The sequence below is a fragment of the Vanessa tameamea genome, chromosome 6 (assembly GCF_037043105.1).
Source record: "Vanessa tameamea isolate UH-Manoa-2023 chromosome 6, ilVanTame1 primary haplotype, whole genome shotgun sequence".
In the NCBI taxonomy this organism is placed as follows: Eukaryota; Metazoa; Arthropoda; class Insecta; order Lepidoptera; family Nymphalidae; genus Vanessa; species Vanessa tameamea.
In genome coordinates, this window is record NC_087314.1 from 11,833,871 (window position 1) to 11,861,825 (window position 27,955).

Here is a 27,955-nt window from a genome sequence, read left to right on the forward strand (position 1 = left end):
GGTGATGTACACTTTTTTATTTTAATAATTGCATGATATACAACAAATATGTAATGAGGTATATATTTAAACCACCAAATTATAATACATAAAGCTTATGGATGAATTTTATGTTTTAGATATCCTATGGAAGTGCGGGTTCGATCGGTTCCTCTACAACCCTGTAGACGCCATGGTAAAAAAAGAAAAGATGATGAAAATTCAGATTCGAATAATTCGTCTACAAACACGCCTCAACAGAGTCCGGGTAATCAGAAAAAACCTCAATGTACAACACCTGCACCTAAGACTCCACAACCAAATGATGTCAGAAATAACGCCAGTCCGAGAAGCCAAAGCAGTGCTTCACCTAGAGCTAATACACCTGCCTTAAGTCAATCGAATAATTCGGCTTTTTCCAATAATTCTCATTATAATTCTGCCTTTGTTAATCCAAATATGCACGGTCTTAATCCCGGACTAATGAATGCAAGCTTAGGGAATCCTGCTTTACTTGATATGGCTACTATGATAGACAATTTCACTGATGCACAATTACAGAGCAACCAAATTTCTAGTACTGTGTTAGATTCACCATACAATCCTTACGATCAAAGTTACAATCTTCATAACCAGAGTACTATCTATAATCCGAATCATGTCCCTGCTTTAATGGAGAACAACAGTCAAAATTCAAATCCCAATCAATTACCGAGTTTTTCGCCTGCATTACAAAAACGAGATCAACAATTTAATACTCATAATTCAGGCCCAATGAATGCACCTCAACAGCAATGGCCTGATTTTGATAATACTGAAATATTTAACAATGTCGTTAAGGAAGACCCAGATTCGACCACAGCTCATTTGAATATGCCACCTAATAACTATAGTCCAGATTCAAATCGTAGTGATACAAACTCAGATCAAATCTACAAAAATAACACAGAGTCTGAAAAGCAACACATGATAAATGACATATCACAAAAAATACCTGAATTTGATATGCCTAACTCCCCAAGATTAACGGAGATTTCCCAAAAAACACATAGAACACCAGAATCGCCGGCATCTTCTCAAGAACTTAAATCGCCAAATAATGATACAATTACTAACCCCGAAATTCGAAAAAGTGTGTGGAAATCTCCTGATTCTAAAAACTGGGAAGCTAAATCTAAGGAACAAGTTAATGAAAATGAAAGTGCATTATTTCGAGTACCGAAAGCTAGGCCACCATCCCGGTCTCAATATCTTAACCCAAATGAAGGTATGGAAAATTCAACTTTTTTAAAACCATATCCACCATCTGATAGGCACCATGCAAACCAAGGATATGAACATAGAAGTATGCATGATATCAGAATGAATAATGTTGTTCCCCCAACGTCAGCAGTTCAATCTAATTATACTATTAGCCATGATGAAACGCAAAATACATCCTCAAATAAACCCGTGGCTGAATTCACGGGCAACAATTTCCATCCGATTAGTCAAAATTCTTATAGTAATCAAACTTCAATGCAAGGTTACGGCAATTATCCTCAAATGACAAACGCTTACCCATTTTCAACAAACCCATATGGACATTATAATCCGTATGAAAATTCCTACAACGATTATAACAGTCTAGCATATTACAATGCCGAAAAGTATAAAAGAGAAGAATTAATAAGAAATTCACATTGCTACAATTCTTATGGATACCAATATAATCCAAACTTCGCCGCCAACTTCTATCAAAATCCGAGTCCTAATTGGTGCCAATCTTCACCTAACTGGTGTTTATATCCTCCGCCCTTTTCTATTCCGTATCCGCCGGAACCACCTAAAGCGGAACCAATAGGAGAAGTTACAGGCTTATCAGATAATCTTGAATGTTTCAAAGACAGTCAAATGGGAGGTGTCGCTATAGCGTTAGGTCACGGAAGTGTATTATTCGAATGTGCAAAACACGAGATGCATTCCACCACGGCTGTCAAAAGTCCAAACCGAGTAAACCCGACACGTATATCATTAGTTTTCTATCAACACCGAAATTTAAATCGCCCTAAACATGGTCTCGAAGAATGGGAGGAAAAAATGAGGTTAAAAAAATTGGGATTGAATCCATCGACACCAAGTACACCCGGTCCCAATTCAAATTCAGCGTCACCTGCGACGACCCCTGGGCCCGATCAACGACAGATTACCACAGCAGAAAAATGGAAAAATAATGAGAACCTAATTCCAGGTGGATACAGTTCACTATCAGCATTAGTGGAAGCAACAAATGCTGCTAAGAAAAGTGGTCAGATTAGACTGAGGACGGACACACAAACAACAATGTCCTGGACCACTCTATTCCCTATGCACCCCTGCACTGTCACAGGTCCATACCAAGAGTCTGGTACTTGACGCAAGCCAGGCCCTTTAGGGCAGTGTTCTTCCAAAAGACGGAGTGAAATCCCTTCCGTAGCGATGTAAGGTTTAATATGCCTTTTGATCTAAGTCTTCTAGAGGAAAGTGCTTTCCACAATTGTTTTGTAGTTCCTGGATTTATAGAACTTAAGCTTTCAAACTTTCGATAAACTGGTCCACTGTTCCCATGAAATTCCTTTATTGCATTTACATTGGAATTGACTACCGTTATAACTTGTATTTTTCAATGTAAACCGAGTGAGTTTTTAATCAAAGATGTAATTTAAGTTTATATTTTAATAGTGTTTATCGCATTTCAGCTAGTCTTACGTTACTACGTTAGTATCTATGGTATTTCTTAGGCCGTAACTGTAGAATTATTTGTATATTAACGTATTTAGTTTTACCGGCGAATCGAAATTTTCGAATAAGTTTATATTTTTACATGCTATATGTAAAATAATGACATTAGCGTACGGTTTGTCTGCATATTTTGTCATTTTTAGTTAAACGCATAAGCAATTTGTTATGCGATGCAATGATCTCATGAAATACTAACCCTACAATTTATTCATTATAATCATTATTCAGAGCGAAAGTACAAAACAACACAATGAGGCTAACGCATAGCCCGCTGAGAAGGACGGACGCGTTTGACGATCGTTTTTATTTATATTTTTGTACCTTTATCTGTCTATTAGTTACTTTATTTAAATAATTTAATTATCATTCCTCTGCCTACCCGATTGTTTTGTTTTGGCATTTTGTTTTACGAATAAAATTATAAGATCATGGCAGCATGTGTTATAATAATACAAACGTAACGAGTGCTTTTATATTAGGTTAAGAGGTGTGTATTTTTAACTTTTAGAATATTTAACTTATTTATATTGTATTACGTGAATCATTATGAAATCATTTGCTTTGTATCAATTTAGTGTTATAGTAGGTATTAATATTTAATATATTTGCTTTACGATTTGACATTAAATTATGGGCAGTTGTTTTATGCATGTTTCAAGAGCCTTCTTTACTTTTTTTACTTGAGTGCCTGTGCGTCTGGCAAGCACCAGAAAAGAGAAATTCTTATATTTAAAACACATTTTCGAACCATTGAATGTGACCTTATTTGTGAATCGAGTGCGTATAGTAATGTTCTGCTAATTTAGCTATTATAAAAAAGTTATAATTACGTTCATACGTTAAAAAAGAAAGATTAATAAATTACATACATTTATAAGATAGAGTATTTGCGAAAAAAATCAGGCGCTTGGAAAGATTATAAAGTAGGCATATTATTGAAAATGAATAAAAACATACTGATGAATAGTTATTAATATATAATTAGATTAAGAAAAAGTTTGTTTTAAAGATTAAACTATTGATATAGTTTATATTTTTTACGTGTACGTATTTATTGAATGGTAAATTTATTGGAACGTGAAATTATTTATAGGTAAAGAAGTTTTGAGAACAAAACTTATAAAAACTAAGCAATAATAGGCATTGAAGTCTATGTACATTGTAATGTAGGAGTGATGAATATTAAATTAAATAACGAATGGTGCGATTTGTCGTCAGTCTTATGGAAATGCTTAAAGTTTTAGCTCTCACCAGAAATTGCCTAAATTTATTCTGATATTATTTTATCATTGGTTATAATGCCTGTAACTTGCCATTATTAATTTTATGTCAATGTTAACGTCCGTACGGTCACTTTAGATGCATTGTGTGACGAGACATATCAGAAGCAATCACATGAACTTATCACAAACTGTAACTTAAATTATTGTATCTGATGAAAGTGTAAAGGATGTAACTCAAACATTTTTGGTGCTGAGACCGTGTATAAAATCAAAATTAAAATTTTTGAAGTTGGAAATAAGTTTGAGTTAGATTTTGATATTAAATGCATTCGGATTATTGACATGACTTTGTTTACATGTAATTATAAAATAATAATTAAGCAAGTCGGATGTTTTATGATATTATGTCGTTTTATTTTTTATATCAGCAGTAGGTATCTGTATGAATGCATTGTTGGAAGGTTGTATAACTGTTTTCGTAGATATTAATCCTTGTGGACATTAATTTTTATAAGGTAAATCATTTAGGCCACACTAGAAACCTGTGATATACCATTAATTCACGAGTGCTTGACTGCTTGTTTGGTATGTGTCTTTCTTCAGTGTGTGAGTCGCCGACACGACGTTAAACTAAAAGTGAACGCAACAATGATTTTTTAGAATAGTAATAACGTGTGTCGTCGATTTTTTTAAAAGTAATAGATATGCAAAAACCAAAAACGACCAGTATTTTTAAATGTTGTAACCAAAAAGTTTTTTTTAAGATTGTACGATGCATAATGAGTTTACCGATGCGGATAGTTCTAAAGTGTATCCTAAACGCGAATTCTATGTTCGTTGCGTTTCAGTTACGACGAACTTATTTGTGTAATAATATTTTTTCTTCTGCCAAAACAAAAGAATGTGTCATGTAAATAGAACTACCATTATTTATTAATATAATAATTTAAAAAAGACACTCTGTTGTTTTATTTATTATACTTTAATTATTATAAAGTGCAATCCGATAAATATAATTGGCTTCTTATCAAACAGATTTGCATTTTATATCAAATGGATCGAGATATATCATACTCAATAAAATGAAATTTTGGCAACAAAACGAAGGGGCGTTAAGTTGATCCTTGAATGAATCTTTCAATTTTGTATTATTAGTAAATTATTGTAATCAATAAGAATCTCATACTTATAAAATAATATGTGGATAATATGCCTAAAATCTAAATCACTATAGTTATACTGTGTAACGAATAAAATAAAACCTTTTTTTTATGACGTATAAGTATTTGTGTGATTTCCGATTCCATATTTAGATTCCAATTTCAGTAGAAAAAATTTAATATATATCCATTTAAATCAATTTATATTTCCGTTTTATGGAGAGCGTCTGAAACAAATGAAATTACTTCCATTTCAAGTTTAGAGTGCTAAGCTGAAATTATCTAAGCTGTTATTTATTTCTTCCTTCTAAATTGTTCGCATGTATTGTATAATAAAGTAAAAACAAAGGTAGGTAATTTCGTTCGAATCGAGATATAAAACGGACAAAACGATCGACTTCTAGAGCTGTCTTTTTTTATCGCGTATCACACAAACACCTCTGAATATTTTGATATAATTTTATATCAATATTTAGTGTAGGTTTTAGCAAAGAAACGCGTGGAGAGGTCTGCTAGTTAAGTATATAAGAAATACGAGAGAAAAGGCATGTAATTTGAAAATATGTCTTAGATTTTTAAACATTCAATACAGTTGTGCAAAATGACTTCAAACGAGCTATTAGCCTACTTAAATAAAGTTTATTTTGAATTCGAAAAAAATTAAAATTTGATTTAAAATATAGTATTGTTAGGGATCGAGAAAAGGAATATTGAAAGATTAGTGTTGTTATATAGTTGTATTTTTGAGCAAAAGCTCCGAAATATAATAAAAACATACAAAATGTAAAAACTAAGTCAAATTTGGAATAATTTCTTAAATAATCTACATAACTAGCCATTTATAAAAACAATATTGAAATACATTTATCAAGAATATTTCATTTTATATAAAACTAAAAACATGTTAATAAATATTTAATATTCATTATTATCTTTTATGAAGTTCACTTGTAAAATACGCAAACTACTTGAATTTGTCTCTAAAATTTTTTTTTATATAAATAGATCATTTCTTGGTAACTTTGTTACAATACACAAGACATTAAAGCACATCAAATACATTTGAAATTACTTATAAATTCGATACCAAAATAAAACATAAATAAATACGAATACTGGGTTACTTTTTTTTGTACACCAAGAGTAGTTTAAAGAGGAATTATTTCTCTATTTACATTCAGCTGCGCTACAAACAAAGTTTGTTTAAAATATTAATTTAAGTACAAAAATGTTACTCATAAGTATGACTTAATTTTATACTTTATTCACTAAGCTACTTGCTTCTGTAATACTCTCAGAATGTTTTAAACAAAATAATAGTCCCCGGCGCATCCGGAGCAGGTGTCCGAGCACCGGCCCCGCGCTAGGCGTTCATGGCGACGATGATGTTGGCGAGCGCGGTGCGCGCGTCGCCGTACGGGAAGCAGTCGAGCACCTCGCGCGCGCGGCCGCTGTGCTCGCGCTGCAGCTGCCGCGTGCGCTGGATGCCGCCGCCCGACAGCACCGCCTCGTACAGCTGCGGCCGATGTGGGTCTTAGTAGAGGGCAAACCGGTGCGCCGAAAACATCGCAGGACAGATATGCAATGATCACCGAACATTTGACTCGGCCATAAGTACCAAACACAGGCGCAGGGCTCCGATAACTTTCTATAGGCCCGACCCAGGTTGGAATCTGTAGTCTTATATCTGGCCACTAGATTAACAAGACAATCAAAACATCTATCACGATGCATTTTGTTCCTACGAGTCGGATCCATCTTATCCTACTGTCATAGTAAATGGAACCTAGCAGGCTGATTTATCTTCGGCCTGTTAACAGGTGCAGAACAACGGCTTTTCATACTGCCCAAGGCGTGTAAATGTACCACTGCTAACCGCTAATTTCTTAATAAAATATAAGTTTTAATTTGTACGGGCTACCGGCCCGCGAGTTAAGGTTTAATTTGGTCTATAATGATATGAATATTGTAAATTAGTATACAATCATTTCATTTAGATAACTAATATTCTTAGGTCTCAAATCTTACCGCGTGATAATCGACATCATGTACGCTCTTCTTGCCGGCCTCTATGTACGAGTACAACTCGGGCCGAGCCTCCAAAGTGAAAGCTAGGGGAGCGCCAACTAACGAGAAGCTAGCTGGCTCGGGTCCTGTGAACGCTTCGAGATCCAAGAACGCCTGCCAAGCTAAAGCTAAATGACACCCGAAGAGATAGCCCTGAAAATTGGTAAACCATGTTTTTAATAATATTACTTTTAAGTGCGTTTTATTTATCTAAGTCTCTACTACTATTTTTTAAACAATACATAAATTACATTTGATTATTCGAGACGTATTATAGTATTTTTATTTCGCATATCTTAAAACGGGAAGAAATATAACACTCGAAATATTATAAATCAAAATTTAGTGCAATAAGTCACTTATTATTTGATTATAGGTTATTATCGATACCTGCGTCTGCAGCGCGGGCTTGTGTCCGGCGAGCTTGAGCGCCGCGGAGCAGCTCTTGCCGAGCAGGGCGCCGGCCGCCAGCACGTGCCGCGCGGCCCACTCGCGCCGCGCGCAGCCCTCCACGCCCGCCATGGGCAGCGGCGACAGGATGCAATCCCATTCTACAATTACCAATCGCTGGCCTTAGTAATACATATCCTGTATTTTTATCAATATTCAATCAATTTTTTGTTGTAGATTATTTCAAAGGTTACCTACTCTTGACTCTTTCCTACCTACTGGCCTACCGCGTTAGGCACGAGAAAGTAAATTCGCACGGACAGAAAATAAATATGTTAACTATTTATGATTTTTTTTTAAATTACAATTATACAATCTCAACTAGAAAATCAATATTATAATATTTTGCAGACGAGTTGACATATATTTCTATATGTATGTAAATTTTAGTTTAACAAAACTATAATAGCCAAATCCAATTCGGTGGGATATACTGCTTTTTTATATCACTAATTATTGTATGTAATCTGAAAATAAGTTCTCGATATCAATCACATTCTAATAATAATGTCATAATTAATAATCCATACCTCTTTATCTTGCTACCGACGTTATCGTGATATTAATGTTCAATTTTTTTTTAATATTAGGAGAGCATTCTATATCTAATAAATATTTAAATTTTCTATTTATTTATATGGGACAGCAATTCAACATGACATTCAAAGAGATCAGGTAGGACTAGGTGTTCTTCTACGCACTAAATAAAACACTGTCAAACTTCGATGTCTGGGCTACTTGTGAGTTTAATGACAAATAATTGTTCAGAATTTAGGTTCAGCATTTGAGTCTACAAACACCAAGCTTTATATAGCTTTTTTAAAATTGTAGATCCCAAATATAGTTGATGACAAATTATGAGGCCTAAATTGTTTCAAATATATCAGAGTGCGATTATTTCCGTAATCGGGTTTTAGTATTTTAAAAGTATCTTAGCCAGTATTTGCAAATGACGCTAAGCATCCAGAGTTCGAGACGATGTCATTATTATTACATTATAACGTCGCTTATTCGAGTAAATGCGTTTGTGATTTTCATCAATGTCTGCATTATGATTCGAAATGGTGAATTTATTTACTATTAAGGAGAAAATAAGTAGGTATGTAGGCTATAAGTATCGCCTCAAACCATAGAAACAAGGTAGATCACGTTTCATTGAAAATTGGTAGTTAAAATACCTCACCTTTGAATTACTTGATAATTTAAAAACTAATTTATTTATTAAGAAACAAATGAATCAGCAATACCAATTTATTTATATTTAGATACGTATTTCAATTACAGTATATTCAATTATTGCCGAGCCATAACAACAGTTTTAAGTACCTATTTGTAATCTTTAAACTACTAGTATCCATCATCACAAGACCATATAATATGATGCACTGCACTGATAATAATCTTACCATAAACTTATATTATAATTGCAAAAGTAACTATGTCTGTTACGCTTTCTTGGCTAAGCCACTGAACTGATTTTGACGAAATTTAGCACCGAGTAAACTAGACCCTAAGAAAAAATACCCTTTTTAATTCACTCGAAGTAGTAAAATTATGGATAAAGGTTTGAGTGTAATCATATTAGTTTGATCGTTTCACTGTACAACTTCACCAATTTACTTCAACAATTGTATGTTCACAATAACCGTTCCTTTACTTCCTAAAATACAAAAACTTTTTGATTTTGCAATTTCCTGTTATTTGAGTTTCAGTTTGGGGTCGAGTTAATAATAAAAATTAAAAGAAAATCTGTCAAGTTATATGTTTGTCATATGGTTTGTGGAAAAGTCTGTACGTGTCGCTGAAAAACAAAGTATCATTTAAATTGAACATATTGAGGTCATTGTAACAGTTTTAGAGGTCCGTTGCACTTAACAGATACCGGTTTGTACGCAAGCGAAAGGAGAGTCCTTTTAGGTCTTCATTTAAAAAAAAGTCACATTCGTTCGCCTTACACTCTTAAATAATGTTTATGTATGTATGCTACATCTAGAGATTGAAAATTTGTATCAAATGTATTGATTTATATTGTGAAATTTATTTCTGTTACTTTAACGTAACATGCTTAACTATTATTTTAATATTAATTTTTGCTTTATTATAAGACTTTAACGAAAAATATAATTGTTGGCAATAGGGTTGATAAAACTTTTTAATTTTAACTTTTTAATCCATCACAAATCATTACAATAATATTGTATCTTGCTATGGCTCTAAATTCAGACAGTACAGCTTTATGAAGGTTAAAAACTCGGGTCTGATTGATATTCAACTGAGCTATTAAAGATTCAATACAATTCAATACAATACCGCACTATGTAGTAGGATTCGATGATTATAATCTTTTGCATGTCCATAAATATTATAAGAAATTGTATACTAACATAAAATAAAAATATACACGCTTAATAGCCTTGTCAAAAGATCTAGCTTACCCGAACGATTATACTAATCCATACAATTACATAGATTTTAGTTGCTTAGTACAAGTATGACCGATGTGGGTACGTGCGTCGTGAACGCTTCACTTTGCCTGATGAATTCGATACCTTAACGTTATTTTAGGCGTTGAATTAATAGATTGGTTTATTTTAATTTTTTACTAAATGTTCAAAACATGAAGAATAAATAGGTACTTAAAACTGAACCAAAAATGTAAAGGATATATCTTCAAATTCAGTGTTTACTAAAATAATTATTGCGACCTCTTAAATTTATAGGTATCTAAAAAATTTTCTAATAATTACTTTACTATTTGACTATACGACTGTGTGCATCATACCTTAGATTAATCATCATTGTCTTTACGCCTAGCATATATCACAAATGACAAAGACTACAAATTCGTTCATACAGCAACGTAAGGAAACAGGTTCAATATGTTGTACTAGTAGCGTCACCGATACATTATGTATATCAACAGTGACCACTTCTATCTGATAGCATTATGAATTCAAATCACATGCGAATCGCCTGCGACTGGCACAATTCCTGACACACAATACAATTTCAACAAAATTAAGGTTATCGAAATTTGTTCCTTCGCTTAATTGCGTTCATTGTTTGGTACGTTGAACTATTTTGCAATAAATAGATGCTGGCTATAAGAAATATTTTACGGTTAGTAGTAGTATATTTACAGGACAATCAAGACAGACATTTGTAATACATAGTTACATAATTACTTGTCATATTGTTATACAAAAACTAAATAATTGAAACATTAAATGCAAAGTTTTTAATCGTTTTTTTATTAAAACAACGCATAGTAATATTGGGTTAAAATTTGATATTTATAAAATATATATTCATATGTATATTTTAATTCGCTTCAACTATCTTTTCTCAAACCCATCACAGTTATGTATATCTTTCATATTCAAAGACATTATAAATTAACGGTCCTACAAATCTCCTTTAGGTACTCCGTAATCGAACCCGTAATTGTACACGGTAATACGAGTAAGTATATCATATTAATAGAGAAAACTAGAGGATTACTTAAAGCGAGGTTACACAAAGAATTTGAAATCTATAGTAAAAACTAATATCATAAAAAATCATGTAATATATAACACACTTCCTTATGTTTCAATATATTTAATGAGATGGAATTAAGTAAGACACAAATAAGTATTGGTAACAAATTTTCTAGCAGCATTTCCTCGTTGCAACACAAAATAATATATGTAAGAAAATTTAATATTAATTTTCAAAAAAAAATTAACTTTAAAAAAAAACAATTAACTTTAATGATAAATGATTATCTGAAGAAATATAGAACGACGTCAATATTTATTAAAATCTATCAAAAAACCATACACGATATAATCAAGCTAGTATATCAAAAGAACATCACGTTCGCGTCTTTGACGGATGTGAGCAAAGTTCACTCATTAATTGTTATGCAAATACGATTAAAGTTAACCTATGTGCTCGCGAATGCAAACACACGAGACGTTGGCGTAGTTCACATTAATTTAGTACGCTGAAGATAACGAATACAAAGTTTTCTCATTAAGTTACTAAATTATTGTAAATCAATACATGACGCTACCTTTTCAACTACAAAGTTATTTGAATATCGCCTCAAAACTCTGTCTTTTCATGCCAAAATACTTTATTTTAGAAGCTGTCATCACGACTTTTTTTTAGGTTCCCTTTGGATTATACATCAGTCCGAGATTTTAACAAAAAAAACCAAACAAAACAAATTAAAAACCTGTTATAATAAAATACACTGCATAGTCTTTTATACTCATGTAATGATGGGTCATACTACTTGTACTGTATAAAATTAATTTAACGAAATTAAATCCGACAGACAACTGAAAGACATCATAAAACTTACCCGAAGCTGTTGTCCTCTGATCCTCAGGCAGAGGTCGTGAGGGCAGAGGATTATTTTGTTGATCCCGATCTCCAAGGAACTCTGCTTCCACTAGATCTCGCACTGCAGATGACATCAGCTCTACGAGCTCTTGATTCCTATTGGCCAACAAATAATCTTTACAATTTTCATATGATACCAGACCATCTACAGCATCGTCATGTTATATAAACGTGATGTCAAAATCAAAAATCTTCGAATAATTGTTACGAACACATTAAATAAACTACGATATTTTACCATGCATAAATGTGGTCATTATAAAGCTACAGGTCAGCATATTAATTCTGCATTTAATGGGTTCCAGCTCATTATATAGACATCATAATATTAGAATGAATAAATATATTGGAATAAGAAATCCGGTAGTGGAATGTAAAAGTGGGTTGTACGAAGATTGATCAACCGAGCCCTAACATTAAAGATTTCACAATGACTTAAAAAAACATTTCACATTCATTAGTGTCTTATATTTCAAGATAACCGAGGCATGGTTCTACTTTATGTTTTGTAGGTATGTAGTACTGTATAATCATATGTGATAAATAAAATTAATTGTCGATATTGGGCGATTGATTATAATGTAAATTTATAATTCTCTGAGATAGAAACAATTAATATGATCAAAGCTAACAAAAGACAACGTTTTAAAATATTTATAAAATATAAGTTATCCAAGCTATTTCATATATGGAATGATTATGATATAAGATATAATCGAGATCATTATAAAACTTATATAAGAAGAAAATCAAACCAGTTATTTGATACTATAAAAACAAATCAGAAAATGTATCAGATTAAAACAAGTTGCTACAAACGAAACATCAACACCACGTGACACACATATCCCATTTAATTCAAAAACGTGTTCACTCTTTATTTTTCCTATAAAATTTTAATATTACTAACCAATAAAAATTTAGTTTTATTAGAATTAAACGTTAAGTTATGTTGATTGTTATTTAGTTAAAATTAAATATATAATATATACTAGTATAGTATAATAATTAGAAATCATTTTATCATTTATAAGACTAAAATTATATATTCAGCCATAATATTTCTTCATTCATTGTGATTCGAAACAAATTAAACTACTAAATACTGGCGCAATCGTACAATAAGTGTAAAGTTTATTAAAAAAATCTCCTTTTTATTTAATAAAAAAATATCCACTAGTATTTTATAATTATACAATGGATTACATTTTAAAAGGAAAGAATTCGATACAGGAAGAATCAGCTTATATTTATGAAGTTTATGTCAGACTAGCGACCCGCTTCGGTAATTTATTAATAAAGAAATGATATGATATAAATACGATAAAAAAAATCAGGAAGAATCTAGTTTTATACCAATGAAAAAAAAAATATTGTCATCAGTTCCGGCGATAAGCCCCCATATTTTCCACCTTATACTTGTGTGTACAAACTAATTTTACCGCTTTATTATATCAGTACAGAACTCATCATCATCTACAATAATCGTTCTACCATAACGTAAATATATGTTATGTTGTGTTATGGTGTGTTTTCACTGAAACAGTCGGTAATATTATGTTGCAATTTGCACCAATGCAAATACTTCAGAAGAACATTCAACAATTATCTTTGGTAAAATAACAATACCAATGAATTGTACAGTATATTTGTTATCCGTTATCATAAATTAGCGCTACCTACCCACAGCTGCGTACGGTTACTGGAACCATTAAAAAAATCTTTCGGTTAAGTAAATTTAACTTAGCCGGCGTGGATGCGAAAGTAACTGGTTTGTGGACCGGTCTCGGGCCATACCAAACTTGTGATATGTGAAAAAGGTCGATTTTCCTTTTACAATAACAGTGCATGTCCGGTATGAAATGAGTTAAACGTAGAAGTTTTCCTAATTAATAAGAATAATTGCTCTAATTCTCCTATTAAAATGTATGGATCAATTCTTCAATTTGGATTTTAAAAACAATTTTAGACCATGTTCCATCCGATTGATTTTCTTCAAAATACCGCCAATTAAGAGTTTCTTTTTTTTAAATAAATTTATTTTCTGGTTTAATTAAGCATTTTTGTGATTTTTTTTTTGTTATTGCACATAGGGAATGGAAATTACAAGATATAAAAATACTCTCTAAGTCTTAATTTATTTAGTCAGCCATTCGAAATGCTCAACTGTATTGCTATACTTCGTTTAGCAACCGATTTCCTAACTTCATAGTAAATGTCGCCGCTGATGTCGTAAAATGAAGCTCTCATGGCCGTATTTCACTACGAACCATATGAATGAGCTATTATTCATTTGTATGGATAGAGATGGATTTTCAACATTATTATTAGTGTTAGATCGGCTATCAAACGGGTACTAGCACCGCAAGAAGTACAAAGATTGACTTTGACTATTTTTGTATTTTTGCGCCGCCAATAATGAGATTCAAGATGTAAGACTATTGTATAACTTGCTCACTCTATCTTTAAGGTGGATGCATCAACGCAATTTAGAAATATTTGCCATTAAAATAATACTTGAGCATAATTGATGATACGCGTGTAGGCGGGAATGCACAACATATTATATAATTTTTAAACATTCTTAATTTAACTTTGTTTACAAATGTAAGTTTTCTATATATGATACAAGAACTACAACATGCCCCGTTTAATAAAAATCGAACAGAGAAACAAAAAGTATATTTATTATTAAACTGTAAATTTAGTCTGTGTATCGAAATGAATGAGAATCAATCGAGTAAAAATTTATGAGGCCACACATAATGTTCAGTTTACAAATTATTTTGAAAACATTCTAAGAGTTATATCGAAATTAAACGGCCCCTAACGTATTGTGTCCACAAAACATTGACCTCTAGACCTACTCGTACTGCGCGTAAATGCCGTTACAGCAATACTCATAGTGCACCGTATATGCCTAGGACTTATTGAGATTACAGAAGGAAAACATCACGAGAAAATTTGCATGGGTTGGATTAATTTTGTTATAACACACATTTGCAAACGGACCCAAGTAAACCAAATAATAAGGCCGCATTTACATACTTTATAATTTACTTCATTTCTACAGTTCGTCTTTTGTATATTCTGTAAATAGTAAGCAATAACAAGGTGATAGATAAATAATACTCCTTAAATAAAAGAGAGACCATTGCTAGACAGGGAGGATATATAGCTTAAGTAGAGGGGAATATTGTTGACACGACTAATGTGTGTAACGAAAATGTGAGTCATCACCGTCTAAGATAAAAGATAATGGCGATTGTAGAATTTTCCTAGAATGGACGCACCACGATCAGGCCATAATATCGCTCATATAAAATGTTAACAGGAAAAACGCCATGTTCTAATTTGAAATGAGCAAGTCATGATGAAGTTATGTTTTTTAGTCGACGAATAAAATATATATATAATGATAATGATAAGTTCCTGTTTTTTATAACAATCCGTTAATGGAGTATGTATAAAAGCAAATATATCACTGACTCAACACTAGTTCTTTGGAACGATGAAACTTACTATGGTCCATAATTTTCTTCTATTTGAATAGTTACCCATTCATATCCCTGTGTATTTTGAACATCAAATCCAAATTAAAAAAATAATCTTAAATAAATTGGTATGTTTAAAAAATTTAAAAAAGAACACTTGTAAGTTGTAAGTAGTATATGTATATACTTTGAGCCAAATGTATAATTTTACAAACAACCTGCAATGAACTCAGTTACAGAATGGATTACCTGGACAAGACATTCCTTACAAACAATGTCGCATTTATCTTTGTAACTTGCATAGAAACGCGCTTTCAGGTAACAGTTAAAGTTTGTTTTCAATTCGAAAACTACATTGTTTGTAAAGTAATGCAGGCTTAGAATATAAAATTTGTATACTATTTAATTTAAAATCCGATATAGCCCAGTGAACACACGGATTATAAAAAAAATCGTTTTTTATGATCACAATACGACAATAAACCAGTGGGTTTTTATGTGCATATCTTGTGCTTATAAATCAAATCATACTAGGGATTGAGGTACCATATCGCGAAAAAACTTGTGGCAAATGTAGTCAGAATGATCTCCATAAAATGAAAGGAAAGGTTACTTCACTTTATACTCATATGGAATATGGCAAACGAAAGGCTCTTTTCGAATGTAAAAAAATCATAATTTCAAGGACGCATCAATTATCTCAAGCAATTTGATCATCCTATCGCGAACTCGTTACCTATTGACCTCACACCTCAAGCCGGTACACACCACAGACTCCGTTACATTCGCGTGTTAAGTACCTTACTGTCATTGACACATCACAATAATTGATAGTTCGGTATTCATGAAACAATTATGATTCATAAACGTAATTACGTCTATAAAATTATAAGAAAATCTCTGGTATTATCTCGAAGCGTGTACAATTATTTCGATAGGGAATTACAAATTAAGAAACCGGTAAGACGTTTCAAAACAATATTTATATTTAGAGGTAAATCTGATTCTTATTTTTTATCATAATTTTCGAGTTTTTTATCTTTGAAATTTCTAAAACTGTTTCAAATATTAAGCAGGTACTCGATATATTATATATCTGTGCATCCGTCGTAAGGATATCATATCCATGCGACGGATGCACAGATGCATAAAACTTGGAAAAACTAAACCTCAATTAAATGAAAACCAATTAGAAAAAGACTCAGCAAACTGAGATTAAGTAAATACAATAAATAATAATGCGTATTTTAGCCTAACGAAAATAATACAACAAAATCATTTTGTAAGACTGACCACCGCCCATCTTCAAGATATATTGAATATAGACTCTGTCTTTGACGTTTGTTCTCTACGTTGGCTACGTTAAGTCCATGTCAATAAAATATCAACGGAATACCCCAATCGGTATAACACGGGTTATAAATATTGAACATGTAACCGTGACTACACTGCTAAATTGAACAGCACACGGATGTTACATGATGTGTATGAGGAGGTAGTCATGCAGATAGCTTTCACTTGTTGTTACGTTTTGTACGCTTAAAGCGATAGGACAAGTGTAATGAACAGAAAGTAATTCATGCAAATTAAAATTTAATATTAATATGTGAACACAATTAAAAAGTTAAATCGTTCACAAAATAAATATTTCTGAGATACGCAAGTACCTTTACAATAATAATAATAATAAAGCCTTTATTTCTATAACCTTAATTTTCCATTATAATGCTAGTATTTGCTAGTAGTTTGTTAAATTTTAGTGTTTTCCTTATGTCTAAATGTTAGTAAAAGTTAGTTTTTGTTATTGATTATGGACCCCTCCTCGGGTGAAAGCTTCCTCCAGTCCTTTCCACTCATCTCTGTCTTTGCCGATATTTTTCCAGTCCTTTCCTATTAATTCCGTTAAGTCGTCTGCCCATCGTCTACTCGGTCTCCCTACCCTTATTTTGCCGATAGGTCCTTTCCACATTGTAGCATTTATTGTCCACCTGTTGTCTTTGTATCTCGATATGTGACCTGCCCACTGCCATTTCAATTTTAGAGCTTGTATGAGGGCGTCTGTTACCTTTGTTTTTTGTCTGATTGCTTTGCTCCGGATTTTTTGTATTTTCCTTATGTTTAGGATACTTCTCTCCATAGCTCTTTGTGTTTTTGTTATCATTTGTTTTGCTGTTGTTGTGAATATCCATGTTTGGCAGCCATAGAGTAGAGAAGGCAGTATACAGGTGTCTAATACCGTTTTCTTAAGGTTTATCGAGTAGTCTCCTTTTAGAATTTCTTTGAGTGACCAAAATTTCTTCCAGGCTATACTTGTTCTTCTTTCGATTTCATACTCATTGTGCGTTTTCGAAAATGACATTTGTATACCTAGGTAGATGTAGCTGTTGACATATTCTATATATTTTTCTTTTTCACTGATAGGCCTTTCTATGCTATTTGTCATAATTTTAGTTTTTGTAGCACTCATCTCTAAGCCAACTTTTGAGCTTGCTTGATGCAGAGAGCTGAGCATATCTTGTAATTCATTTGCTGTGTCAGACAATATAACTATGTCGTCCGCAAATCTGAGATGACTTAGATAGCTGTTGTTTATTTTTATGCCTCTAGTTTTCCAGTCTATATTTCGAAAGATCTCTTCGAGAACCGCAATAAACAATTTAGGTGACAGGGGGTCCCCCTGTCTGACTCCTCTTTTGATACTAATTGTATCCCCTCTCGATTCTAGTTTGACATTGCTTATGCTGTTGTTGTAAATGTATTTTATGATATTTATATATTTCTGATTTATGTTTAAATTTTTTAGTGCCTTCCATATAGAAATGTGGCTTATAGTGTCAAGTGCTTTGCTATAATCGATAAAACCTAAATAGAGTGGCTTTTTAAATTCTTCATATTTTTCCATAACTTGTTCCAGTGTCGGTATATGGTCTAGTGTACTAAACCCCGAGCGAAAGCCAGCTTGTTCGATTGGTTGGGCATTTTCAATCTCTTGTGTTATGCGTTGAAGAATTATAGATGAGAATATTTTATATATGTTTGCCAGTAAACTAATTGGTCTATAGTTGTTGATATCAAGAGGGTTTCCTTTTTTATATATTAGTATGATGTCTGACATACACCATTGGATTGGTACTCTTTCAGCTTTTAGTATGAGGTTGAATAATTCTGTGAGAGGTCTAAGTAAAACTAGTGCGCCAAGTCTCAAAGCTTCATTGGTTATCCCATCAGGACCCGGGCTTTTATCTGCGGTCCAATGGACTCTGTATTACGACAATAATTTGATTTGTTGTCTTCCTCTATGGTTTTATCTATGTTTTTGTAAAGTTCTTGGTAGAAAGTAGTTGCCTGTTGTATAATTTCTTGTCTTGTTTTAGTTTCTTTATGTTGGCTTTCTAGTTTTTGTATCCAATTTTTCCTTGAATTTAATTCTTTAAATGCTTTTTTTTTGTACTTCTGAATTTATTCAGATTTTCTGTTATTATCCTTTTCCTGCACATACTATAGTCTCTTTTGATCGCTTTGCTAGTTTTCTTATATAATTTTCTTAGTTCTTTCTTTATATTAACCTCTTTTTTCTTTATTACAGCTAGTTCACTGCGTTTGTTAATTAATGCTATTGTTTCTTCGCTGAAAATTTTGTGTCGTTTTTCTTTTTTAGGGTTGTTTTGGCTAGTTAGACTTTTTTTTTATAATTACTTCTAACGCATCATAGTAGGATTGTACATTTCTGATATCTACTGTTTCATTTTCTAAATTTAGTTTGAGATTTTCTGTATATTGTCTTATTTCTTCTTATGTTTTCGGGATGTTTGGTTGTGGTTTAAAATTTTTCCTACTTTTTATCAATTGACTCAATAGAATTGTCACTCTAAGTAGTCTATGGTCTGTTCGAAACTTTACATTATTTAGAACTTCATAATTTTGAACTATTTTTGGGGCGTTTGTCATAATGTAGTCAATTTCGTTTTTGACACTCTCGTCTGGTGATTTCAAAGTCCATCTTCTGCTTAGCCTTCTTTTGAAATAAGTGTTGATTATTGCTAATCTGTATTCAAATGCATATTATAATTTCCAATTTTTATACAATTTTTAGAATCTTTGTCTAGTTTTTGTGGTTTGCCTGGAGGGTTTTGGTTGTACTCTTCCACGGGGACCAGCCGGCTTGGAAAATGGGTTTTATTTGTTGATGTATATTTTTTAGTTTCTTGGATGTTTTCTAGGAGGGACTGGCCGGTTCGTTGTTATATATTTGTGCTGCTGGCTTGTGGGTTTGTTTCATTTTTATTATTATTGTTTGTTAGGTAGTTAGCTCGGTTTAACTACGCCTTCGGAAAAACTTGAAGACCTGTGTACTGATCAGCATGAATGTTTGAGTTCAATTCTGGAGAGTACCTTTGAAGGTATCTAAAATACGTATTTGAGAAAGTGAAAGGTTTTATTGATACTTGAAAGGTAGGTGGTTAAATCGGTCATCCGATGTTGGTCCGAGATTATTTCTGCCCATATATTTGAATGGTAAGCGGTATTGGCTGTTCCCAAAATTTAAAATTCACTGCACTACATACATACTAGAAAGCCGTTTTAACACTAAATCACTACTAATTGGCGCCACTGCCACCAGTCCTATGCTCTCTAATGACATTTTCAGATCGTCTGATAAGCCATATAGACTAAATTAAATTACAATTCGTTTATAATAATGATTTTATTGGATCATCCCAAACTTGCAGCTCGATAGTGAATTATTTCATTAATTTTGTTGCAAATTAACCACAAAATTTTGTGGATTTTTTTTTGTCATACGATCTGTCCATATACTATAGTTAGTGTAATATTTTCAACTTTTAAAACGAATGTAAAAAAAATGAAGGTAGGGAAGATGTCCGATTATTACCTGGTCCAGGTTTTGCTGCCAAAAACTACGAATTTGTATTACTACATTCTGGTTTCAGGGTAAGGGGGCCAAAGTCATTTAATTTATTACTAGCTGTTACCCGCGGCTTCGCTCGCGTAGAATATGAATATATTTACAAATTAACTTATAATATTAAGTTAATGTAAGACCTCTTTGTATACCACATTGGTAGAATATCCAAAAACACTTAAATACGTATTTAATCATTTTTAATCAGTATCCTAAAAATAATGTTTCATATTTTTAGCTTAAAAAATGACGACTTCCATAAAAACTTTTAACCCCTATTTCAGCCTATTAGTGGTAGAATATCAAAAAACATTTAAATACGTATCTACTGATTTTTAATCAGTATCCCAAAAATAAAGTTTCATGTTTCTATCTTAAAAAATGACGGACTTCTATACAAACTTTCAACCCTTATTTCACCCCCGTAGGGGTTGAATATATAACATATAATAAATACTTAAATACTCCTTTTTAATCAGTATCCCAAATGTAAAGTTTCACGTTTCTAATTTAAAAAATTACGGAGTTCCATACAAACGTTCAACCCCTATTTCACCCCTTTAGGGGTAGTTTTCCAAAATTCGCTCCTTAGTGGGTGTCATTATATGTTAGTTTATAAGTGTACAGCCTAAAATATAAGTTTTATGCTTCTAGTTCTAAAAATGACAATACTTTCAACAAATTATAACCTTTCATCCCCCTCTTCATCCCTTTACAGCACTTTTTTCCAAATAAAAAGTAGCCTATGTCCTTTCTCGGGCTTTAGACTATTTGTGTACTAAATTTCATTTAAATCGGTCCAGTAGTTTTAGCGTGAAAGCGAGACAGACAGACAGACAGAGTTACTTTCGCATTTATAATATTAGTATGGATAGTATAATATAGTATAATATAGTATATAGTATGGAAGTATGGATTAACACAAGGGCCAGCTTTCTATCTTCCTATTTGAATGAAATTTCTTAGATAGCCAATCATTATTGGCCGTGGTGACCTCTTGCCATCAGATGACTCAATTGTCCGTCTGTTTTCCTATGTTAAATTTAAACAAAAATACTTCATTAATTCCCACGGCACGAAGGGCTATCGAATGATCCGAAGATTGCGGAACGAAATAACCCATACTATCTTAATTTACTCACGATACATGTAGTTAATTATGTATGTATTCAAGAAATATTGTAAAAGTAACTCCATATACTGGACATGGACTTCCCACGTAAAGACGTTCACGCCGGGCTTACCCATTGCTCAAGGTGCGAAAATGTTTTTACCAAAACAATGGTCGAGTTTGCAAATTGGTTAAATTATATTAAGCTTTGTATAATTTGTCTTTCAATATTCAGAAGCGTCTTCTCGAAACTAAATCGTTATTTACTTTTTAACTAACTAAAACACAGTCGGTATATTCATAACAATATTTATGATTACCTAATCGTAATATTTTGTTCTCTAAGGAAATCTTTATTTAGGTATATACCATTTTTTGATTTATTACTTATGTTTTGTCATATTTTGTATATTAATAATCAATAGCAATAATTAAATATTTATATGGTGTCATCCTAATGCTCGGAAAATATTCATAATATAATATGAATAAGGCGCACGTTTAATTCTGACCTCTTGGTCTACTTTCGTAACCACATTTACGCAAGCCTTATTCTGAGATTAAAATAAAATAGGATTATAAATAATGAACTGAAAAATATATTAGTAAAAGGTTTATAGGTACCTCAGGTTCGCTAGCTCCGTACAGGAGTTGGCAAGTAGGTAGTCCCCGCTGAGCAAGGCGATCTTGTTCCCAAATAACATGTCGTCCGGCTCACCCGCCAACACCTGCCTCACGTTCATATTGACCAGACCCTTATGCACGAGATGAGACGTGCGGATCATTTCAGCCACTTCAGCCAGCGCCCGTTGACTGCACAGAAATACTTTTTTATAAAAAACGTAAGGACAACAATGTTATTTTTTAATCCATTAATTATATTATTTGCTTCCTTTATGTTATTTGCAGCTCAAAAACCTTGAACCTTTCTTAAACATACAAGACCCCGTCTTTGATGCTAGTATTCTTGGCACAATAAAACGCAAACATAATTTGTATATTAACTTGCAAAACGCACGTTCGAATGTTAGAAATATGATTTTCACAAACTGCGAGACTACGTAATCTATATATACATATATACTTACCATTAAATGAAAATCAATTTTAACAGCGACATAATGCACTCAACGTTCATTTCTTAATATTTATTTATAAAATAATATAACGTAACTGCACTCTCCAATATAAGAGTATTGGTAAATAAAAGTAAAAAAAAACCTATGTAGAACCCCAGCCGCTTTGTCTTGTTCCATATCCGGTATTTCAGGGCTGTGGCCTGCTGCCTTCGACACGAGTAACACAATGAGTCCCCAAGCTTGCATGTTGTTCTTTCCATTGTAAAGAAGATTCCTATAAACAAATGATTCAATCTCAATTATAAGAATATTCGTTTAAGAATGAATGTAATGGTATATTTTGTTGGGTGTACAACGAAAGAAAAAAATTACTTTTTCGTGGCTAACACGCGATGGTAACAAAAGTTTCTGCGATTTGTTATATAGCGAATTTCTTAACATTTGAAACAAATAGAAACACCAGCTATTCCGTACCAGCAAATTGAAACTATAGTAAGTATATTATAACGATCGGACAACAAAGGCATATCAGTTTCAATAATTATTAATAATTCAAAAACTATACGAATCTTCCTCATAATTGTAAGGAAGGTAAAACCCATATGTTATTATGTAGTAAAATGCTTCTTTAAATAAAAATACATCCAACAACATTATCGATTTATTCAAATATAGACACATTTCTTGTTTTGTCTGAATATAAACATAAAGTAGTCGATTAAATGTTTGTTGCAGCACGCAATGACGCTAAAAGAATAATAAAGTACTATGTTGGATTACGTTCTGTATACAACACTTTGCATAATACCTGGAATCGTATACTAAAATATTTATAAAAAAATATTAAAATATGTAAATTTAAATTAGTGCACTTATTGGCGTTCTGGTGTCAATATTATATTTGAATCAATAAATTGCAACGTATATTTGGTTACTGCTTGGTATGGTCGGCTTGGGCGTATTCGGTCAATTTTTGATCTTCAGGCAGAAATTCACATATTAACAGAAAATTTATAGTGTAATTATTACTAATGCTGAGCATATTATATTGCTAGTTAGAGAAAAAAAAATTTCGCTTTATATATTTAAAGAAATATAACAAAATATTCAAGGAAAGTAACATATGTAATACGTTCTAAGAAATCAATAACTGGCAACTTATTAAATTAAAATTAACAACTAGCTAAAACTACTAAATAACCGGTAACATAATCAACAATGACATAGTAAACAAATATTTGCAAACCAAAAATACTACTTTTGAAAATAGAATGACTTTTTGCTATTTTGCGATTTAGGCGCCAATTTTTGAACTTGCATTAATCTGGCTGAATATACAATTTGTTGCAATACTAATAAAAACAAATTTGACCTAAGACAAAGTTACACGTATTCATATTTTTCCAAGTAACTTCTTGGTATACAAATCTTATTTATTAAATAAAAATTAAAATTATGGTACAAGCCAGTAGTTCCCACTTATTTTTCTCGTGGACCACTTTCAAAATTTTATTGGTTTCGGTGGACACCCTGCTGCTACATTTCTACCACATTCTTAGTCGCCAAAAAATAAAAATTGTGTCGCTTCTGAGTTCTGTCCCTATATTCCGATAGGTAAAATAAAAACGAAAAATGGTACATTTTATAGCACTTTATTTATTAAAAGAATAGAATTACAAAAAAAAATTAATAAGATAATATAGGTTCAGGTCATAATTTTAATTAATGGGAAGGATGTATTTGATGGAGTGTCAGCAAACGATCAATGTTTGGCTTTATTTTTGTCAGCAATAACCGCAAATCCCCCCGCTCTATGATATTTAATTTGCTCCTTTTTCTTGTTAAGAGGTTTGTAACGACACTAAAACTCCTTTCGACAAGCTATGACGAGGGAAAAGCTATTAAAAATTTCCTTGCGATTTCCCACAGTCCAGGATAATTTTCGGGTATTTCTGCTTGCAGCCAAAATGTTTGGTAGCCTTTTCTAAATTTCACCTTCAGCTCCTCATTGGTGCTTAGCTTTAGCGTTTCATCAAATGGATTTATGATCCGTGATGGTATATCCATCGTCAGCATATCTTCAAACCTGATTTCGAAGTCATCATGCAGGGCACTTAAATGTTGACTGTAGGTATGGATATCCTCATCAATACATTCTACCTGCGACAAGTTTGGAAATTGAGAGAATTCGCGCCGACTAATGTTTTGCTTCATAAATTTCAATTTCCCAAGAAAAGCCGAAATTATCCCCTTTGTTTTTATTAAATTGAGGCTGTCACCTTGTAACTGCAAGTTAATATCATTAATTTTTTTAAACAAATCTGTCAAATACGCAATGTCTGCTTTGAATTTGATCAAGTTTTCTTTTAAATCTAGATCTCTACTTTCTAGGAACTCTAATACGGAATCGAAAACAGAGTAAAATCTCGTTAAGCATGCACCTTTCGACAACCAGCATACTTCAGTATGTAAGAGCAGACGTTGGAAGTCTTCATCATTTTCGTCGCACAATTGAGCAAATAAACGGGTATTCAATGCATTGCTTCTGATTTTGTTGACAGCTTTTATTACAAAAAGAAGAGATTGGTTCAACCTGTCACTTAAATGTTTTGCCACAAGATGTCGCTGGATTACGCAATTAATAGCTGTAAGTCCTGGTATAATTCTTTTGAGATGACTTATAAACCCACGATACCGCCCGACCATTGCAGGACCTCCGTCTGTTGCCACTGAAATAATGTTTGTAAGTGAAATCGATTTTTCCGTAAAAAAAATACTCAGGACATTAAATATTGATTCGCCTTTAGTGTGTCTCCAAAGTTCTGGCAAATAGCAATTCTTCGTGAATTTCTTCCTCCATAATAAATCGGACTATGCCAATAATGCTTCATTACCGGGTAACGTTGACTCGTCCAGTTGTATAGAAATGAGAGATGAGTTTTTTGCAGAAGATTGCACAAAAAACTTTCGATATCAGAGCTCATTTCATCAATGCGTCTTTGTACAGTATTGTTACTTAATGGAATTCTTTTTAGTACGTTAAATGGAGATTTGTGCAAAACAGTTTTTAAAACCTATTCAACAGCGGGTAAAATTATTTTTTCTTCTATAGTGTGCGGTTTACCAAATTTTGCTATAGGTAATGAAATATTGTAAGATGCCCGCAAGCCATCATCGTTACTTTGAGATGTTGAAGCGAACATACTGTGCATGGTGGGTCTCTCTTCATATTTTTCCTTCAATGTTTGAAAATATTTTAAATCTTTACCTATTTTATCAGTATGACACCTTTTTAGATGATCTTCGAGCTTTAATGGTTTCATAGAGTCATTACTCAAAACTTTGTTGCATAATAGGCACATGGGCAATTGTTTGTCTGCCTCTGATGGAACAAAACCATATTTCAAATGTTATTGGAATAGTTTTGATAAAATAATTACTTCAAAATCAATTTAAAATGATTGTGAAATTACTGTTTTATAAAATTAGTAGTTATTTGCAAGAAAAATTAATTGCTCTGCAATATTGCTTATTCGGCCTTTTTAGAGAGGTAGTGCTTCTCTCGTGAAAAAACAATTGAATATAACGTGCTGTGTTTGTCTTCAAATCTAAAGAGCACAATTAAAATATCTGTAAGTTACTAAGTTACCTATCTATACAAGCAGTTGTGATCAACCGACTAGTACACGTAAACCAAATACTTATGTACTATAACAAAAAAAAGGTAGGTACTTACTTTTCTCCGGCACTAGCAAACATTGATATAAATTTTCTCACACCTTTTTTTCGAAATTCCGGAAACAAATAAATGAGTTTACCTTTGGCATCAAGTATTTATAGTGGTGTTCAAGTTCATTTCTGAACAAGCATTAAGCATTGTCGGGCCGATAGCGCTTTGCAAGTCAGTACCCGAAATTGTACGTATTATCGAATACGCAAGTTTGGACAAGTAACAGTCGCTTGCCTTATTAAAATATTATCTTCTTAGTTAGGTACTTAAAACAATGTAGGTAGGCCCTTATAAAAACTATGCTTACATTTTTGCTCTTTTCTATCAAAAGCAGATAAATTTTCGTACACCCCCATTTTTTATTCACGCCTACGTAGACCCCCAGCAAGTCTCCCGTGGATCCCTGTGGGTCCACCTGGACCACTTTGGGAATCACTGGTACAAGCCAAAAAACGCGCGCAAAACTGTCATTGAAATATGATGCGACAAATCACGGCTAGCTAGTTTAGTATTTTTTTTGCTTTGAAATAATACTTTATAATCATAAACATTGTTAAAAAAAAAATTCTTAGAATTGTATTATGTGCATCATATTATATACCTGTATATTTATAAAGAAATTTACAGGTATACAATATAATGCATATATAAAAATAATTACTTTCAAATACAAATGAATAAGGTAAAAAATAATGTAACTTTTAAGATATATAACAGAGTTAAAGATGAGGGAAAACCAAACACAGTAAATTATTAATATCAGTAGGAAAATGTAAAATTATAATCCTATTTGAAACGAGTACCTAGTTTGAGGTACGATAGAAAGTCTGGTCGTGATGTACTGGCAAGTGAGACGTATTTTTCTAGGAGCATAAAACTTTATAGGACTATAACTGACTTTCAAAAGCATCGCTATTAAGCTTAATGGGTTGAATAAAAAATAGTTGTAATAAAAAAACATTTAACTATTGTCTATCATATTATGCATTTCTTAATGAAATCTTAACGTCTACTAACTTGGCTGTTTTCAATAGTGGATGATTACTTCCAACGAGTTTTCGTAAGTGTAAGGCAACGTTTGCTATTTCATCGCTAAGTACCCAGCGGAGGCTGAGGAAGGAGGTTGGGTAACCGACAATCTTCTCGGCCTCACTAACTGCTCTGTTCCAATCTGGTTTTGTATTCTGTTGTGCAACAGCACATCGCGTGCTGCTTGTGCTCACTTCCCGCCCTGCACAAGGTGCCAATTTCGAAAGCAGTGCACTTGAAGGGCGAACTTTCACGAAATCGCATTTGACCACACTCCTTAATCGGCTCAAACTCATTTTTCAGACACAAAACAAACCCAAAAAACACAAACGATTTCGCAAAATCAAATAATTACTTGAGTAAGTATTTTAAATTATTTATTTTATTGAAAATGATCAAAATACTTTATCATAATAGAATTACTTTTTTGGTATATTCAATACCAAAGTTAAATATTTATACAACTTTACTTTAACAGTTTCGACAATATTTCTAAGCGCGCTACTTTACAAACGTGTAAAACCTTTGCCGCTAAAATGTTTAACTGATAGGCAGTG

The 27,955-nt window shown here is 32.4% G+C and overlaps 2 protein-coding genes across 4 annotated transcripts in view; one reads left to right on the forward strand and one right to left on the reverse strand.

Moving 5' to 3' along the window:
• The window catches only part of Tet (Ten-Eleven Translocation (TET) family protein), a 95,315-nt gene extending 90,395 nt beyond the window's left edge, over nucleotides 1-4,920 (forward strand). For all 3 annotated transcript variants that reach the window (XM_026634254.2, XM_026634257.2, XM_026634256.2), the window contains one exon: nucleotides 120-4,920. In XM_026634254.2, the coding sequence (XP_026490039.2) occupies nucleotides 120-2,373 (2,254 nt within the window). In that variant the 3' untranslated portion in view covers nucleotides 2,374-4,920. The remainder of the gene's footprint in view (nucleotides 1-119) is intronic.
• Nucleotides 4,921-6,463: 1,543 nt separating this feature from the next.
• LOC113396366 (all trans-polyprenyl-diphosphate synthase PDSS2) lies at nucleotides 6,464-27,932 on the reverse strand. The gene is made up of 7 exons (XM_026634280.2): nucleotides 27,387-27,932; nucleotides 22,782-22,913; nucleotides 22,185-22,373; nucleotides 11,991-12,127; nucleotides 7,580-7,740; nucleotides 7,151-7,342; nucleotides 6,464-6,638 (listed from the first exon to the last, which is right to left on the reverse strand). The coding sequence occupies exons 1-7, from the start codon at nucleotides 27,692-27,694 to the stop codon at nucleotides 6,486-6,488; spliced, it is 1,272 nt and encodes a 423-aa protein (XP_026490065.2). The 5' UTR covers nucleotides 27,695-27,932; the 3' UTR covers nucleotides 6,464-6,485.
• Between the last annotated feature and the right edge of the window lie 23 nt (nucleotides 27,933-27,955).